At 42.7% G+C, this 18458-nt stretch overlaps 1 protein-coding gene across 1 annotated transcript in view; it reads right to left on the bottom strand.

Moving 5' to 3' along the window:
* Positions 1-18102, bottom strand: part of FAT4 (FAT atypical cadherin 4) — a 172255-nt gene extending 154153 nt beyond the window's left edge. The window contains exon 1 of the mRNA XM_051820332.3: positions 12673-18102. Coding sequence (XP_051676292.1) covers positions 12673-17847 — 5175 coding nt within the window. The 5' untranslated portion in view covers positions 17848-18102. The remainder of the gene's footprint in view (positions 1-12672) is intronic.
* Between the last annotated feature and the right edge of the window lie 356 nt (positions 18103-18458).

Here is an 18458-nt window from a genome sequence, read left to right on the forward strand (position 1 = left end):
CCAAGGACTTGGGCCATCCTCCACTGCACTCCCTGGCCACAGCAGAGAGCTGGCCTGGAAGAGGGGCAACCGGGACAGAATCCGGCACCCAGACCGGGACTAGAACCCGGTGTGCCAGCGCCGCAAGGCAGAGGATTAGCCTAGTGAGCCGCGGCGCTGGCCAAGAGAATGAATGATCTTTTAAATTCTTTCATTTGTTGCCGGCGCCGAGGCTCACTAGGCTAATCCTCTGCCTTGCGGCGCTGGCACACCGGGTTCTAGTCCCAGTCAGGGTGCCGGATTCTGTCCCGGTTGCCCCTCTTCCAGGCCAGCTCTCTGCTGTGGCCAGGGAGTGCAGTGGAGGATGGCCCAAGTCCTTGGGCCCTGCACCCCATGGGAGACCAGGAGAAGCACCTGACTCCTGCCATCGGATCAGCGCGGTGCGCTGGCCGTGGCGGCCATTGGAGGGTGAACCAACGGCAAAGGAAGACCTTTCTCTCTGTCTCTCTCTCTCACTGTCCACCCTGCCTGTCAAAAAAAAAAAAAAAAAAAAATCATTCTCACCCTGCCTTCAAGACAAAACCAAAGTCAGAAAGGATATAAGCAGAGATACCAGTTCATGCATTCATTCTGTCATTCAACAAAAGCTTATTTTGTGCCTACTATGTTCCAACTAAATAATGTTCTGGTCTCTTAAGGTGCATTAGCATACATAAAAGAATAAAAATACCTGTGCTTATGGAAATTCATTTTAGTGTGAGAAAGACATAAAATATAATCATCAGGGGGCCAGCACTGTGGCACAGTAGGTTAATCCTCCAATTGTGACATCAGCATCCCATATGGACACCAGTTTGTGTCCTGGCTGCTCCTTTCCTGATCCAGCTCTCTGCTGTAGCCTGGGAAAGCAGTAAAAGATGGCCCAAGCACTTAGATCCCTGCACCTGTGTGGAAGACTTGGAAGAAGCTCCTGCCTCTTTACTTTGGATCAGCTCAGCTCTGGCTGTTGTGGCCATCTGCGGAGTGAACCAGTGGATGGAAGACTTTTCTCTCTGTCTTTCCCTCTGTCTATAACTCTACCTCTCAAATAAATAAATAAATAAATCTTTAAAAATAATCAACATATATAATCCAATAAATTATATTACACACCTATCCATATATATATATAAAAATATATATATATTAGTTAATAGGCTTAGTTGAGTTCCTCAATGGAATAATATGAATTAAGAAGTGAATTTCAAGAACTGATTCCAGAGAGACTCCAACAGTTAACAGGAGATGAATAGAAGTTGGTGAGGAAGGTTCATAAATCTTACAAGGGAGGAATATGAAAAAGTAAAGTAGGGAAATAAAGATCAGGCAGGAAGAAAGGGTGTGGAGAGTGATAAGCTAAAGGGAGGTTAGGCCTCATTTAGAATGTGAGGTAGGAGCAAATACTTGAAGTCTGGGAGGCAATTACCCAAACTGATATCTGGAGGAAAGAAAATCCTACACAAAGGGAAGACTAAAAGCAAAAATTCCAAGGCAGCTATGTGCTTAGCAAGTTCTGGCAACCGCCAGATGCCAATATGTGTAAAACAGAGAAAGCAAGGAGAACAGTAGCTATATCAGGGACCACTGAAAAGATGTGTTCAGTAATCCAAGGGAAGGGTGATGGTGTCTTCAACCACAGCGGAAACAGAATATTTAGAAAACTAATAAGATTAACGGATTTCATGCAGGGTAGGAGATTGAAGTCTGTCAATCCACAATTTTTTATCTGAACCTTTAGGAGTTTAGAATTATCATCAACTAATAAAGCAATGACTGAAAATGACAGATTGTTTTTGGAGAAGAAATCAGTTCAAATCTGGAAAGCTCAATTTAAATCACCCATTAAAAAATAATCAGACAAGGAATCAGTGGTCAGTTGTCTGAATACTATAGAATCCAGGAGAGATTTATGAACTAGTGATGAAATTTTAGACATCAGTGTATATATATTTACCATCATGAGGTTAATTAAGATTCTCAAAATAATGAACGTAGATTGCAAGAATTTTAAGAGTTGATTTGAGCAATGTTCCAACATTTTGAGTTTCGGGACATGGAGAGACACTGATGAAGGAGGCTGAGAAGGAACTGATACAAGATCTAAAAAAGAATAAAAATTCACAGATTATGATGATTTAGAATCAAAAGAAAGAAATAATTTAGTGAAGATGATAGAAATCACCTTGGCTATATGTTCATTATGAATGAATTAAATTCAAGGAGTTTTGAGAAATGGCCAGCAGATTCATCATGCTGGCCTTGGTAAGAGCAATTTCACCAGAGTGGCAGAAGCTAAGCCTGATGAGAGTAGATTTAAGAAAAAACGAAAAAAAAGAAAGAAAATATAGAAATCTCTTTCAAGAAGTTTTGATGGAAAGGGAAGAAAGAAAGAAACCTATAACTGGAGGATGGAAATAAATCTTTGCCTGAGGTTTAAGTAATAAAAATGAGGGTGTGATAGATTATAGGTCAGTTTATTCAAGTCTAACTGAAATAAAGATCCATAGGGACCTAATCTTACTACTTGGTAATTACTCAAATTTTACTTCATCCTATATTTTTCAATTATCAGTATGGGCAAAAATGGAAACAGGGAAACAGCACCTTGCATAGTAAAATTTGCATGCCTATAAGAGTACAGAGACTACTATTCATCCTTGTAAAAATAGCACTAGAAATTGTGCTGGGATTAAATGTACTGAGTCTCTACTGGTATTAAATGTACTGGTCATGCTTCCACCATGATCCAGTTCATAAATGGCCTCCATGAGCCCCCATATGCTCATTTGTCAAGTGATGTCATGACCACCTGCAGAACTATCATGAAGCAAAACTACCTCTAGTGTTTCCCAGTGTCTGAAATAATGTTAGTATTTCATATGTGTTAGAATCTATCAATGATAAAAATCTTTGGAAAAATTTCATGACCAGCAGGAATGCATTTGCTCTCAACTGACATAGTGAAGCATGTTTGTAAATGTCTGTCAACACTTCTTAAAATTATTAACAGTTTTTGTGCTTTTTTCACTGATTGTTTCTGAAATATGCATATATGAGTATGTCTGGAAACTGAAGAAGACTATATTCCTATAATCAGTTCTTGATTCTCTGCCAATTATATTATGCTTCATCTTTATGACTTTATTGTCCAATCTTGTCTCACAATATTAATGTTAGAGAAAAGACAACAATCATTGTATCATGTGCATATTGTCACTATATAATTATACGTGTATATTTTTAAAAGAAATTTTGTCTAAAGATTTTTAAATTTTTTATTATTTTTAATTTTTTTATCCATTTATCTGAGAGTCAGACAGATGGAGAAGAAACAACTCTCATCCTACAGCTCACATTACAAATGACAGCAATGTCCAATCCCAATCCAGCCCTCCTATGTGAGTAGAACTGTTTGAGTAATCACTGCTGCCTCTCAGATTCTGCAGGACCTGGAAGTTGGAGCAGTCAGAATTGAATCTAGCTAAAACCAGGTAATCTAATACAAGATGTGGATGTCCTAGCCAGTGTTTAATCACTAGGTCAAAAACCCACCACCTCAAATTCACTACTTGCTGTATTTCCTGAACTTTCTCCTCCTTGTTTATCATACTATAAAAATGAGCAACTCTTGTTGCAGACTACTTAAATCTTGAAAGCATTACAAAATATTTACTATCATCTGTATTTGGGCCATGATAAGGAACTTTTCATCTTGCTCCGTGATATAAGTTATTGCCTTCCTTATTTCCACTCACAAGCTCCTAATTCAGAATATTACATACTTTATGGTATTGCAAAGAGCTGAGCCATAGGCTTATTAATTCTTGGAATAGATGGCCCAGTGTGGGGCTCACTAATTCAACAGTCCCTCACAGCTAATGAGGCTGTTAGGTAGTTTTTCACCCTAATGATGACAAAGTGCAAGCTGCAGATAATATAAGAAAAAACTGACTCTACAAAATTTTACATACATAATTATTTTTCAAAACTACTCAAAAGTATTGAGACTTTACCTCAAAATCAAGTGGAATAATAAAGAATTATAATGGGGAAGCATTAATAAAGTGAAAAAGAAATAAGCAGTGAATTATTGGAAAGTGAATTATGTCTTTGGAAATCTATCACCCAAACAACAAGTTGAAATCAATCATCCTGAAAATGTAAAATATGAAGCATGCACATAACTGGCCATCAATAATCTCCTTTGTGACACACATTTGTACATGTCATGCAAACGTATAAACTCCTTTAACTCATAGTATTCTGTCAATACATTTAAAAGCATACCTCTTAGTATTCTGATTTTTCAAAAAATCAGAAAATAATCACAGGTAGAGTCTTAAAAAAACACTCTGGAGATCAAAAGCAGAGGAAGCAATAAAATGTTTCCCTCCCTTTAATTAAATGTTCACACTCCATTCATTCCAACTCCCTATTTATTCCCTAGAAGAGGAAGAGCTGCCATCTGAAAATCCAAAACTAGATTCTCCACCTTCACAAACAGCAGCAACCATCTCCAAATTCGATGATGTCCTCTTGTGGACATTCCCCTTCAGCTCTCTTCCCCCTCATTCTCTCCACCTTCGTCCCTGTTCCCAAAACACTTCCATGTCAACCCAATTTGGGATAGTTGCTGCCATCACCAATTGAACCTTAGGAATGCACCTGAGTTGCTGAAAGCCTTGACTGAGGCAAACGAAAATCCTGTTTCCCCTTAGTTCACACAATACATAGTAATCCTCTTGAAAGATTTTTAAGGATCAGGGATGAAAACTAGATCATTAGAAAGATATAAATAAGAAGCCTCAAGAGGCTTGGTGGAAAACATTTAAAAGAAAATTCTGGGCCATGGACTAATGGTTATGATGCCAGTTAAGATGCCTGTGCTCCATATTAGAGTGTCTTTGCTCAGTTGCTGGCTCCAGCTCCTGATTACACCTCCTTGGTAATGAGCACCCTGGCAGAGAAACAGAAGATGATGGCTCAAGTAGCTGGGTTCCTGATACCCACCTGGAAGACCTGAACTGAGTCCCTGGCCCTGTGCTTCAGCCCTCAGTAAGTACGTTTCCTTGCAGAATCTACAATTATTAATGATATAAAATCAAGACTGTCCTCAATTTTTAAAAATATTCTGTGTGAAAATGAGCAAAATGTACACATAGAGTTCCTAAGTATTGTGGCTTTCTCAAAGAAAAGCATGAAATGAAGGCTTGAGTTGTGAGCTGCACTAGCTGCTTCCAATTGTGGAACACCATTTTTACTCAAAAGAACAACTGACAGACAATATTTTTTTTAGACTTGAGTATGTGGACACTTTTTTTTAATGAGCAAAAGGAGTCTGACATGTCAAGGAAAACAAAAAAATGCCAAAAAGTTAAGCTTTCAAGTAAAAGTTCAAATTTTGGAAAGCTTCTAATCATCACCATGGGGTTGATGATCAAAATACTTAAAGACTTTTCTGTAACCAAAACAGCATAGTGCTGGCATAGGAAAGTACATATAGACCAATGGGACAGAAGAGAGAACTTAGAAATAAATTCACACATTATAGGCAACTGATTTTCCACAAAGGTGCCAAGACACACACAATACGGTGGAGTGCGGGAGGGCCACAGGACAGTAACATCAAATGATCTTAGGAAATTTGGACTCCCACATGCAGAAAAATGAACTTGGATAGTTTTCTTTTGCCATAAATAAAAATTAAATAAAATATCTTAGACTTAATTATAAATTTTTTAATTATGAAATTCTTAAATATAAGATTCAAAACTATGAAATTTCTAGAAGACATAGGGAAACTTTTCATGACATTGCTCTGGGCAAAGATTTTTTGGATAAGTCCTCACAAATAGAATTAGATAAATGGTATTATATCAAACTAAAATGCATCTGTAGCCAGCGCCATGGCTCAATAGGATAATCCTCTGCCTTGCGGCGCCAGCACTCCGGGTTCTAGTCCTGGTCGGGGCGCCGGATTCTGTCCCCGTTGCCCCTCTTCCAGGCCAGCTCTCTGCTATGGCCTGCGAGTGCAGTGGAGGATGGCCCAAGTCCTTGGGCCCTGCACCCGCATGGGAGACCAGGAAAAGCATCTGGCTCTTGGCTTCGGATCAGCGCGATGCGCCGGCCGCAGTGCGCCAGCCGCGGTGGCCATTGGAGGGTGAACCAACGGCAAAAGGAAGACCTTTCTCTCTGTCTCTCTCTCTCACTGTCCACTCTGCCTGTCAAAAATAAAAAAAAAAAATGCATCTGTGCAGCAAAGAAAACAGAGTAAAAAGACAGCTCACATAATACAGAAGATCTATGCAAACTATACAGACCTAATGCACAAAATATATGAATAATTCAAACAACTCAATAGCCAAGTAATAAACAACCTGATTTTAGAATGTGCAAAATCTGAATAGATATTTCTCAAAAGAAGACACTCAAGTGAGCATCAAGTATATGAAAAAGAAAAGTTCAATTTCAATAATTATCAGGGAAACTGAAATTGAAATCACAATGAGATATCATTTTATCACAGTTAAAACGGCCATTATCAAAAAAATCAAAAACTAACAAATGCTGGTAGGAATATAGAGAAAAAGGAACACTTAGGCATTGTTGGCAAGAATGTAAATTAGTTCATGCACTATGGGAAACAGTATGAATGGTCCCTAAAAAGCAAAAGATAGAATTGCCATCTGACAGAAAAGTCCCGCTACCAGTCATGTATGCAAGGAATTGGAATCAGTGTGTTGAAGATATTTGCACTTCCATGTTTATCACTAAATGTTCACAATAGCCAAAATATGGAATTAATCTAAGTGTCCATTAGACAATGAATGTGTAAAGAGAATTTTGCATGTATACATAGCCAAATACTATTCAGTCATAATAAAGAATGAAATCTTGGGGACAGCGCTTGTGGCTAGAGGGTAAAGCCACTCCCTTTGACACCAGCATCTCATATTGTCCCAGTTTCATGTCCCAAGTGCCCCACTTCCAGTCCAGCTCCCAGATAATGTGCCTAGGGGAGCAGTGGAAGATGGCCCAAGTACTTACCCACGTTGGAGACCCTGATGAAGCTCCTGGCTTCTGGCTTCAGCCTGGCCCAGCCCTCACCATTATGGCCTTTTGAGGAGTGAATCAGCAGATACAAGATCTCTCTCCCTCTCCCTGTCTCTCCCTCTGTCTCTCTCTCTCTGTAACTGTTTTTCAAATAAATAAATCAATAAATCATTTTTAAAAATGAGGTCTTGCCTTGTGCAGCAATGTGGATGAACTCAGAGGCCATTATATTACGTGAAATAAGCCAGGCACAGAAATACTGTATGATCTCATTCACATGTTGAATCTAAAAAGTTGCTCTGGTAGCAGTAGAAAATAGAACAGTGGTTCCCAAAGACTTGGGTGTTCAGGAGGAGATTTGATCAAAGGATGCATAATTACAGTGAGACGGGAGGAGTAAATTTAAAGAAATCTGCCACACAGCAAGGTGACTTCAGTTAATGATGATCCATTACATACTTAAAAACGTTAAAGAGTAGATGTTATGTGCTCTCACCACAAACACAACTATGCCAGACAATACACTTGTTAATTAGCTAGATTTAATCATTCCACAAAGTTCAAAACATCATAGTGTATACTGGGTTGGGGAGCCTTTTTTCTGCCGAAGTCAATTTAAATAGTTAGAGCATCACTCATGGTTCATACAAAATTATCAAGTTAAAATGAGCCTGCTATAGATTTATTTAATTTAGAGTCCTGCCCCTGGTTACTTGAGCAGGGCCAGACCACATGATTTATGGGCCTTATATGGCCCACAGGTTGGATGCTCCCCACCCCTTGTGTATACTATAAAACACACAGTGCTAACTAACAATTTAAAAAAATAATTAAATGATAAAATCCTTATCAGTTATACCAATATTTTTCAAATGATCAATACCCAAGTCTGTAACAGGTATAAAAAAAGCTGTTCAGGAAGCAAATTACATCAATTCATTTTTATGTAAACGAGCATGACAATTCATTGATATGGTTTCATTTTTAACATCACAAATTTTAAGAACACGTCATTTGTGGACTTCTGATATAGTATCAAAAGTTGCTAATTAACTGAAAAGAATATCAACTCAACTTATGAGTACTTTTCCATCATCTAAATCAATGTCTGGTGTGAGGATGGTTTCTTTTTGAATATTTTAACAAAAAGAACAATATACTGCCATGTATTGAACAAGATTTGAGAATCCAGCTATATTCTATTGAACCAAAATCTTCTATTAAAGAGATTTCTTTTGGCAACGTAGTGGCATAGCAGGTTAAGCCATAGCCTGTGACACTGGCATCCCCTATCGGCACTGGTTCAACTCAGGGTTGCTCTACTGCTGATCCAGCTCCCTGCTAATGTGCCTGTGAAAGCAATGGAGGGTGACCCAAGTGCTTGGGCCCCTATACTTACATGGGAAATGTGGATGAAGCTGCTGGCTCCTGGCTTCCCAACCTGGTCATTGTGGCCATTTGGGTAGAGAACCAGTGGATGGAACATCTCTCTCTCTCTCTGTCCTCTCTTCCCCCTCCCCATAACTTTGTCTTAAATAAAGTAAGTAATTCTTAAAAAGAAAAAAAAGGAATTTATTAACATGTAGAACAATGCAGTCTTTTTTTTTTTTTTTTTGGTTTGGAAAAATAAAGCTTTATACATAAAATTAAAATGTCATTAATTTAATTTGTAAAAGGTTAAAGCATTGTTAAAGATTTATTTATTTATTTAAATGGCACTGATATACAGAAAGGGAGACTCATCCTTCCACTTGTTCACTCCTCAGATGAATGCAACAGCCAGGTCTGGGCCAGGCTAAAGCCAAGGGAAACGAACTGCATCCTGATTCCCATGTGGGTGGCAGGGACACGAATACTTGGATCATTTTCCACTGCCAACCCATGCTCATTAACAGGAAGCTGAATTGGAAGCAGAGCAGCCAGGACTGGCAATCAGATATGGGATGCCATTGTAGCAAGCAGTGGTTTTAACCCACAGTGCCACAATGCCTGTCCCAAATTAATTAGCATCTTAAAATTTTCTCAGTTAAAATATTCCAAATGGTAAATATCAATAGATAAGACAGATATAACCAAAAAGCTCCTGAGGGTTCCTAACAGTGGGAAGCCATCCTGAGACCAGCAAATCTGAGAACTGCAACGTGGTTGCTACCTAAATGCATATACCTGGTTTCCCTCCTTTTAAACACTAAGTTCCATATCAGACTACCAATTAAGTTCGACTCTTCATTTTTTGAGTTTTCTGACAATTCATTTAGAGAGAGATAACTAGTATATTCTGTCCTCAGTTCAATTAATGTAGAGAGTTAAATTTACTAAGTCTCACAATTGCCCCAGAATTTCTATGTTGATTTATGCTGAGGCACCAGAACAAATGTTTTGATCTTAGCTCTTTCAACATCTCCTTACGAAAATATGAACTGAGCATCCAGTACACATCAAGTAATAGACAGAGTTCTGACACATCAAATATCAGTAAAGCAAAGTCCCTGACCATGCTTGGGCCCAGCCAAGTCCAAGTCCCTAAACTGTATGTTCCTATATAAAGCATATTAAAAGAAATGACCTGTGTTTTGTGTTATGTTGCTGTTGTTGCTTAAAAGATTCATTTGTTTATTCAAAAGGCAGAGTTACAGAAAGAGAGGGAGAAACAGAGAGAGGAGAGAGGAGAGAGAGAGAGAATCTTCCATCTGCTGGTTCATTCTCCAAATGGTTGCAACAGCCAGGGCTGGGCCAGACGGAAGCCAGGAGACAGGAGCTTCACCTGGGTTTTCCACATGGGTGCAATTGGGCTACTTTCTGCTGCTTTCCCAGGTGATATAGTAGGGAACTGGATTAGAAGCAGAGCTGCCAGGACTCCAACCAGCACCCATATGGGATGCCGGCGCTGCAGGTGGCAGCTTAATCAGCTGCGCCACAGTGTTGGTCCAGAAATGGTTTTTGAAATACTGCGTGGCTACTCTTTGGTTGGACCCAGAAAAATGGCGGTAAAGTGCTGCAAACCATTAGAAGATAATCAGGACTATGTGCACTCTCTTCCAAAAATATAAAGAGATAAAATAAATGGATAATAAATGATGTGACTATAACTCAGAAGTCTCCCTTCAAAGATACGACAGTTAGAGGGTTAGGGTAAGTCAAAAAATATACAACTGGACAAATCTCTGGGATGAGCAACATCAGAGTTACAGTCTTGAGCTCCTCACAGCAAGGGTCACAGTGAGGAAAAGAATGCTGATTAAATGTTTCTTTCTTTACCTGCTGACCCTCTGCTTGCCTGTGGAATGTGATCAGCCAGGACTCAGGCCAGAAACCTGAGTAAGCAACCCAGACTCTTATCAGTGTACATGAATAAATTTTTTAAAATGCACTGGACAAAATCTGGACTTGGGAAACAATTTTAAAACATTGCCTCTGGTAAGGGATAATTTATAATTTCTTTTTTTTTTTGCAGAATCACAGTAAGTTACTGAACAGAAAGGGAAAAAACACTTTATTGTATATACTTGAAAGATAGGTGTACAACCAATACTAATATGAAATTTCAGCTCCTAACTACTAATTTCAATATTGCTTGGAGAAACATATTTGCTTCTAATTTTAGGAGTGGATGGAGCTTGAGAAGTCAAACTTGATTTGCAATTTCAGCACTTCAGTTCACAAAAGACACTCTACCTTTTTTTAGGTAAAAATTATATTGAAGTCTGCCTGGATTTTTAAATAAATAGAATGCAGTAAATGTGAATATAACCTTTCATATTAAGGTAAACAATAAGTAATAAACATATCATTCCCTATTAATAACAAAATTATTTATCAATATTACTTTTTAATCTTCATCTCTATTGTGGAGACAGCAGTATTTAATACATTTATGCTTAACCAATCTTTGTATATCTAATGAGTAAAGGACAAGGAGCAATATACCTTCTACTGATAACAATGAACATTTATTCTCATTCTGCATGGTTTTCTAGTAAAATGTAGTGCACTGAATCAAATAACATTACCTAATTACAATTTGTTTTACAGCCTAGAAATTCATCTAATATCTGTAATGACTTAATTGTCTAATATTTTTGCTTTCGGACTAATCAAATCTCTTCATCTAAGAAACCATTTTAAGGAAGGAAGGTAGAGACAGGGTATGGGTTTAGGAGAAGGATAACTCCAGATCAAAATAAAATTACATAAATCATGGCATGAGTTAAGCCAAACAGTGCAATAGATAAGATCTATGTCAAGAGCCTTAGAATTATAATTAAGTAAAACAGAATGCTTGCCCTAGAAAGACTTTCAAGGCTATGTATGTAAGAGAAAACTGAATTTCACTTAGAATCATACCTCTAGGAATTTTATCTCTATGAAGAATTGTATCTCTAATTATTTCTAATAAGCCATGAATATACTGTTCCAGGCCCAGGCATTGAAAACATATAACTAGGCATTATGAAAAAAATTACAGTGGATTCAAAACATAATCATACTAAATTAACATTTTAAAGTAAAAAAAATTCCTCCACCTACCCCCAAAAGAAAAGAAAGCAAGAAAACAAACACACGAGCCTCAATTTCACCAGCATATTGTGTTTGGATCACAGCCAAATATCACAAACCACATTGATATTTTGTGTTTTTGGCTGAGTGACATTAGGATATCTTTGAGGAGAGAAGGAAGAGAAAAAAAAAAAACTCAGAAAACAGCAAATAAGAACTTTGCAGAGCATAGAGGTATCATTTCTAGTTTATCATCAAAACAACATTGGAAATAGTTCAATTAGAAAACACACCAATGACACGAGGAGGTAGTCATCCAAGGTATACTGCAGCGAAGACCAACCTGGGAATTCTTTGAGCAAATGCTGTAGAGCACCAATTTCCTAGTCACTAGCAGAGAGAACATGTGCCTATTCCAAGGTATTGAACAACACAGTTTTGTCTCAACAGCCCATTGCATGTTTTAGTTTAAGAGGGAAGAGAAAGGATTACCCCAAGCCAGAAGATAGTGTCTAAAATGTGGAGGCAGACGAAATCAGGAATTTCCCAAAACTTTGGCTCAGCACATTAAAATTCGTCACTGTCTATAAAGAACCTGCCAAGACTGCTGAGGATGTGAAAGTTAGCACTGTCCTGATGGAAACTGTCAGTCTGTCCACCACTGACACTCCTCCCAAAAAGCCAGGGCATAAGGCTGATTTCTACCGAAGCTCTTCATTTTGGAATAGGGATTTCTTAACTCTGAGCCAGCCCATCCTCTAGTAAACTTCCCTACAGAACAGCGTCTAGGTTAATTCAGTGTCTTAGCTGGGACTAGTGGGTTCTAGTTCACTTCTGAAACAGCTAATGTTTCCCTCCCCCACACACTTAAACATATGATTGCTGTGAGGTGAAGAATAAAGTGAAAAAATATATAGTTGTTTAGTTTAAACCACAATTAAAATGAACTTTTACAAAATTCTTAGTCTTTAAGACAGAATACTGTTATATGTTCCTCTTATTTGTAAACTGAAAATAAAAATAGTTACAGAGTATTAATAAAACACTCTTTCTAGAAAACACATCAACAACAACAACCAAAAAAACTAATACAAAAATCATTACCTCTGCTCTCTGTGTTCTGGGAAAAGCAGTTGATTTCTCTATGGCATAAACATCCACCAGGTAAAGGCACGCTCCCTGCTCCCGGTCCAGAATGGCCGCAGTCTGAATTGTGCCAGAGTGTCGTCCAATTGTGAAGAGACGTCCAACAGTCTTCTCTTCACAGCGAACAGAAACAATGTAATACTCCACCGGTGCTTCAGATCCTCGGGGGCTAGCTGCTTCTATTGATATGACATTGGTACCAATGGGTTCCCCTTCCTTCAGAATAGTTATATACTTGGGTTGAGTAAAAACAGGGCCATCAAGACCCTGAAGAATCACAGTCAATTCCGTGGTTGATTTCCTCCTTTCAGGGCCAAGGTCTGTTGCTGACACAATGAGGTTGTAGATCAGCTGTGAGGGCACCAGTGCAGAAGCCACTCTCAAGTCTCCGCTATACCGATCCACAACGAAGGTGTTTGTGTCTCCATTGACGATCTCGTACTCCACCTCTCCGTTAGCACCTTCATCTGGGTCGGCAGCCATGATGGTCGTCAGCACAGACCCAATCACAGCAGATGGGTCTGCAGCAAGGGCGTTTTGTGATATAAACATTGGGACATTGTCATTGAGGTCTGTAACCAAAATGGTCACATTTTTCAAAGCATACCGTCTAGTTTCTATTGGCACAGCTTGATCATTGGCTTTTACAGTTAACTCAAAGAGATTAGCAAATTCCCGATCTATTTCAGCATTAGTGTATATGGTCCCTTTGACTTCATCTATGCCAAAGTGGTTGCCTCTTGGCATCTGCTGGACGATCGTGTAAGTTAGCTGTCCATTAATATCTGCATCGGGATCGTGTGCAGTCACTGAAATGACGGAAGTACCAATGGGAACATTCTCAACAATGGACTTGAAGATATCTCCAGGAGGGAAGCTAGGGGGGTTGTCATTAAAGTCTCTCACATGTATAACCACTGACATTGTAGACGAACGAGGAGGCCTTCCTTGGTCTCTTGCTGTTATATTTAACTTGTACAGAGACTGTGTTTCAAAGTCCAGTTTTTTGGCAAGAAAAATACTCCCAGTGTTTGGGCTAATGCTAAATGTCCCATGGTTATTAGTACCAGTAATACTGTAATGTAAGTCAGCATTGTCACCTGAATCAGAATCAGTTGCAGTAACAGAGGACACGAGTTCACCAATTCTCATGTTTTCAACAACATCAACGAATAACGTAGACTTAGGGAAAGAAGGGGTATTGTCATTTTCATCTAAAATATCAATATTTAAGGTGCAGGTTGAATTGAGGGGGATTGTCCCTGAATCCACAGCTTGAATGACAAGGGAATAGGCAGGTGTTGCTTCATAGTCCAATTTGCCAATTAGTGTTACCTGACCAGAGGTACTGTCTATGGCAAACTGCTTTTCTTCATTTCCCTTCATTACAGAATAGTGAATGAGTCCATTGTTACCTTCATCAACATCTGAAGCGGAGACCCTTAAGACCTGTGTCAGGTTGGCTGCGGACTCTGATATCGTGGCTTGGTAAAAGTCTTTTAAAAACTTGGGAGCGTTATCATTTATATCCTTCATGTAAACATGCACAGTGGCCTGATCCTTGAGAGGCTGAGGGAGCCCCTGATCTGTTGCTATGACTGTGAAGCTAAACACTGCAGTTCCTCTCCGCCTCATAAGAGACTCCCTGTCAAACTGATGTGTACTTGTAATTTCCCCAGTGACTGCATGCAACTCAAAATCTGGCTGCACCATTTCAAAAGAATACCTTACTTCTCCATTGGGCCCGAAGTCTTTATCTATTGCACTCACTTTGCCCACAGATGACCCAGCTCTCTGCTCCTCTTCAAAGTAAAATGTGTAATTGGTACTGTTAAAAAGGGGTCTGTTATCATTTACATCTTCTAAAATTACAGTAACATTCACAGTAGCACTAAGGGGTTCCACTGCTCTGTCAGAAGCAACAACCAGTAACACATATCTGTCTTGAAGTTCACGGTCCAGTTCACTTTTTATATACAATTGACCATCTGGGAATATGCCAAAAGCGTTCCCTGTATTTCCTTCAGCAATGGTGTATGCGATTTCACCATTTGCTCCTGAATCCTTATCAGAAGCTTGCACTTTAAAGAATCGAGAATTCACAGGTTCTGACTCAGAGAGGGTGACCTCGTACGAAAGCTGGTCAAACACTGGCGGGTTGTCATTAACATCATGGACATAAACTGTTAAGATGACACTAGAAGAGAGCTGGGGAACGCCCATATCAGACGCCAAGATCTCTACCTGGTAGGAGCCAGCCTGAACATCCAGGGGCCCAAGCAAACTAATATTACCATTCTTTTCATTGATGGCAAACAGGTTCTTGGGGTTCTGTTTCAGACTATAGAGCACCATGCCATTTACACCTTCATCCGGGTCCACCGCTTTAGCTTGGAAAATGCTATGACCTGCCTGCCAATTCTCCACCACATCTACACTCTCTACTGCCTGAAGGAAATGGGGAGAGTTGTCATTCAAATCTTTCACCGTTATGTTAACCACAGTGTCTCCAGTCACTGTGCCCCCACTGGCCACGACTTTCAGCTGATAAAAGGATTGTTCCTCTCTGTCAATCACGCTTGCTGTGGTAAGCTGCCCAGTGACCTGGTTGATAGCAAACATACCTTTCTGATCCCCAGATGTAATGAGATAACTGATGTTGGAATTGAGATCCATGGTGGATGCAGACACGCTGCCCACATGATAGCCCAGAGCCACATTCTCAAAAACCACGAAGCTGTAGGCAGCCTGGCTGAATACAGGTGGGTTGTCTTGGGTGTCCAATACAGTGATGGTCACTATCGCTTGGTTGGGAGACTGTAAATTGCCACCATCGGTAGCCACTACTTGCAACTGGTAAGCTGTTTTTTCTTCTCTGTCTAGAGCCATCTTTGTTGAAATAACCCCGCTCTGAGCATTGACCTGAAACCGAGACCTGTCCCCAGCTGATATCGTATACCTGACAGTTCCATTGGGACCCAAGTCTGGGTCAGTGGCAGACACTGTGGTGATGTAGCTGCCTCCAGGCTCATTCTCCTGAATATGAGCAAAGTATTGGACTGGGTAGAAGACAGGGCTGTTGTCATTCACATCCAGAAGACTCACATTGATGCGTGCCATTGATGACTGCGGAGGGGAGCCCAGATCTGTGGCCACAACCAACAGGGAGTAGAAGGCCTGCTCCTCTCTGTCCAAGGAGGATATAGTATTCAACCTCCCAGACACAGGATCCAGACGGAAGGACCTCTGGTCCGTCTCAGCATCCTGTAGGGAGAAGCGCACTGTCCCATTGTCACCCAGGTCCCCATCAGTGGCCCCAAGCACCAACAGTTCTGTCCCCGTTGGAGCATTCTCAACCACAGCCACATCATAGCCTTCTGGCTGGCTAAACACCGGCTTCTCGTCATTCACATCCAGGAGGGTTACTACAAGCTGGGCATAGGAAACCTTGGGGTGGACTCCCTGGTCCCGGGCGCTGATGTTCAGGACAATCTGGGAAGCGAGTTCACGGTCGAGGCCTCCTGCAGCCCCAGTGGTCACCAGGCCGCTGTGTTCGCTGATATGAAACCATCCTAGTCCATTGCCAGAGACGATGCTGTAACGTAAATTGGCGTTGAGCCCAGAGTCGCCATCGGTGGCAGACACTCCGCTCACATAGCTTCCCGGAGGCGCCTCCTCGCTCAGGTTCACTCGGTACACTTGCTGCGCGAAGACAGGAGGGTGGTCATTGATGTCGTTGACGAAAATCACCAGGCTGGCCACCGAGGAGCGCGCCTGGACCTTGGCGGCAGGGGGCGCCCCATAGTTATCTGAGACGGAAACGGTGAGGTTGTAGGAAGGGATGCGCTCGCGGTCCAGGGCGCTGGCCACCTTGATGAGGCTCAGGTTTGGCACCTTGCTGCTCTGCACTTCAAAGTGGCGCTGCTCATTGCCCCCCAGAATCTGCACGGAGATGTTCCCGTTGGCTGCGGGGGAATCGGCGTCAGTCACGGTGAGCAGAGCGACCACGGTGCCCACCTGAGCGTTCTCATCCACCGAGGCGTAGCGTGAGGTGGCGGGGAAGTAGCGGAACTTGACCACAGGGTCATTGTCATTCACGTCCAGCAGCTGGATGAGCGCCTCGGCGCGCCCGGTGAGGGAGGGCAGGCCTCGGTCCATCGCCTGCACCGTAAGCGAGTACTGGCGCCGGGCCTCGAAGTCCAGGGGCTCCCGCACGGTGATAAGCCCAGTTTCCGGGTCCATTTGGAAGGGGGTCCCCTCGTCCTGCAGCCGATAACGGATGTCCGCATTGGTGCCCTCGTCCGCGTCCGCCGCCGCCACCTGGAGGACGCTGGAGCCCACGACCGCGTCCTCAGGCACCCCCGCCTGGTAGTGGGAACTGCCAAAGACCGGGGGATTGTCGTTAATGTCCTGCACCGTCACGTTCACCTGCAGGTAGCCCCGCCGTTTCGGCTCGCCCTTGTCCTCCACCTCCACCAGGAGCTGGTACTGCGGCGTGGCCTCGCGGTCCAGCCCGCCCTTGGACACCAGGTGCAGGAACGCGCCCTCGCCGCTGGGGTTCAGGGTGATGTCCAGGCGGAAGCGGCCCGCCTCGTTGCCCCGGATGATGCGGTAGGAGCGGTGGTCCACGCCGTTGGAGCCGATGTCCGAGTCGGTGGCGGTGTCCAGGATGACCTGGCGCCCGCTGCTGCTGTCCTCCTTGAAAGAGACCACGATGGAAGGGTCTGGGAAGACCGGGGCGTTGTCGTTGAGGTCCCGCACCAGCACTCGCACCTCGGTGGGGTAGGTGGGCGCGCTGGAAAGGACCACCAGGTTGATCACGTCGCTGGGCAGGCTCTCGCGGTCGATGGTGGCGGTAGTGTACAGGGCGCCGGTGCTACCGTTGATGGCAAACAGGGCGTGGCTTTCGCTGAGCCTGTAGGTGAAGCCCGGGCGCGTCTGGATGGTGCCCACCAGGGTGCCAGGAGGTTGCTCTTCCAGCACTTGGAACACCTGGCGTTGCTCGGCCCCGAGGACCCAAGCCGGCCCCGGGAGCAGTGACAGCAGCCAAAGGACTCGAAGCAGCTGAAACACTGAGAGTGAGTGCAGCGGGAGCCACGGGCGGCCAGCAACCCTGCCTGCCGCCAAGTCCATGGTCCTGGCTCCCCGGAACGCGCGGTGAAGAGAAGCAAGGGGTGAAGCAAGCAGGATGATATGTACGGGGATTAAGTAGCGCCAGCCAAAACAAAACAAAACAAAAGGAAAAAAAAAAAAGCAAAACAAAACTAAACACCTCAGCTCGCTCTGAGACCTCTGCTATATCAAAGACCCTCAGGTCCAGACAAAGTAAGTGGCGCCAGCACAGGACCCCAGGTATAGCCAGTGGCAGGAGTAAGGCGCGGAGGATGCCCTGGAGAAAAGCGGCCAAGCATTCCGCGGGACACCCACTGCGAGCCGACTTCCCAGAAAAGTTCCTCAAACCTCTTCTTTTTCCCCCCCACCCCCCACCGTCCCTTCTGCTGAATCCGGAGAGAGTCTGGGCGTTCTCGCCCGGCTGGCTGTGTGCTGCCTGGGTCTAAGGTACAGGAGCAGTCATCGCGAGCGATCGTCTTCAGAAACTTCAGAACTTACCCAACAGCGAAGACACGGGAAGAGGGGAGGAAGGGCCCGCGTCGGGGGCGACGGAAAGCACGGCTGCGCAGCCGGGGAGGGGCGGCGAGGAACCGGGAGACTCGAATTCCTTCCCCCGGAGCTGCTGAGCAAGG

Source organism: Oryctolagus cuniculus, chromosome 8 (genome assembly GCF_051225735.1).
Source record: "Oryctolagus cuniculus isolate XC-2025 breed Fujian yellow rabbit chromosome 8, ASM5122573v1, whole genome shotgun sequence".
NCBI lineage: Eukaryota > Metazoa > Chordata > Mammalia > Lagomorpha > Leporidae > Oryctolagus > Oryctolagus cuniculus.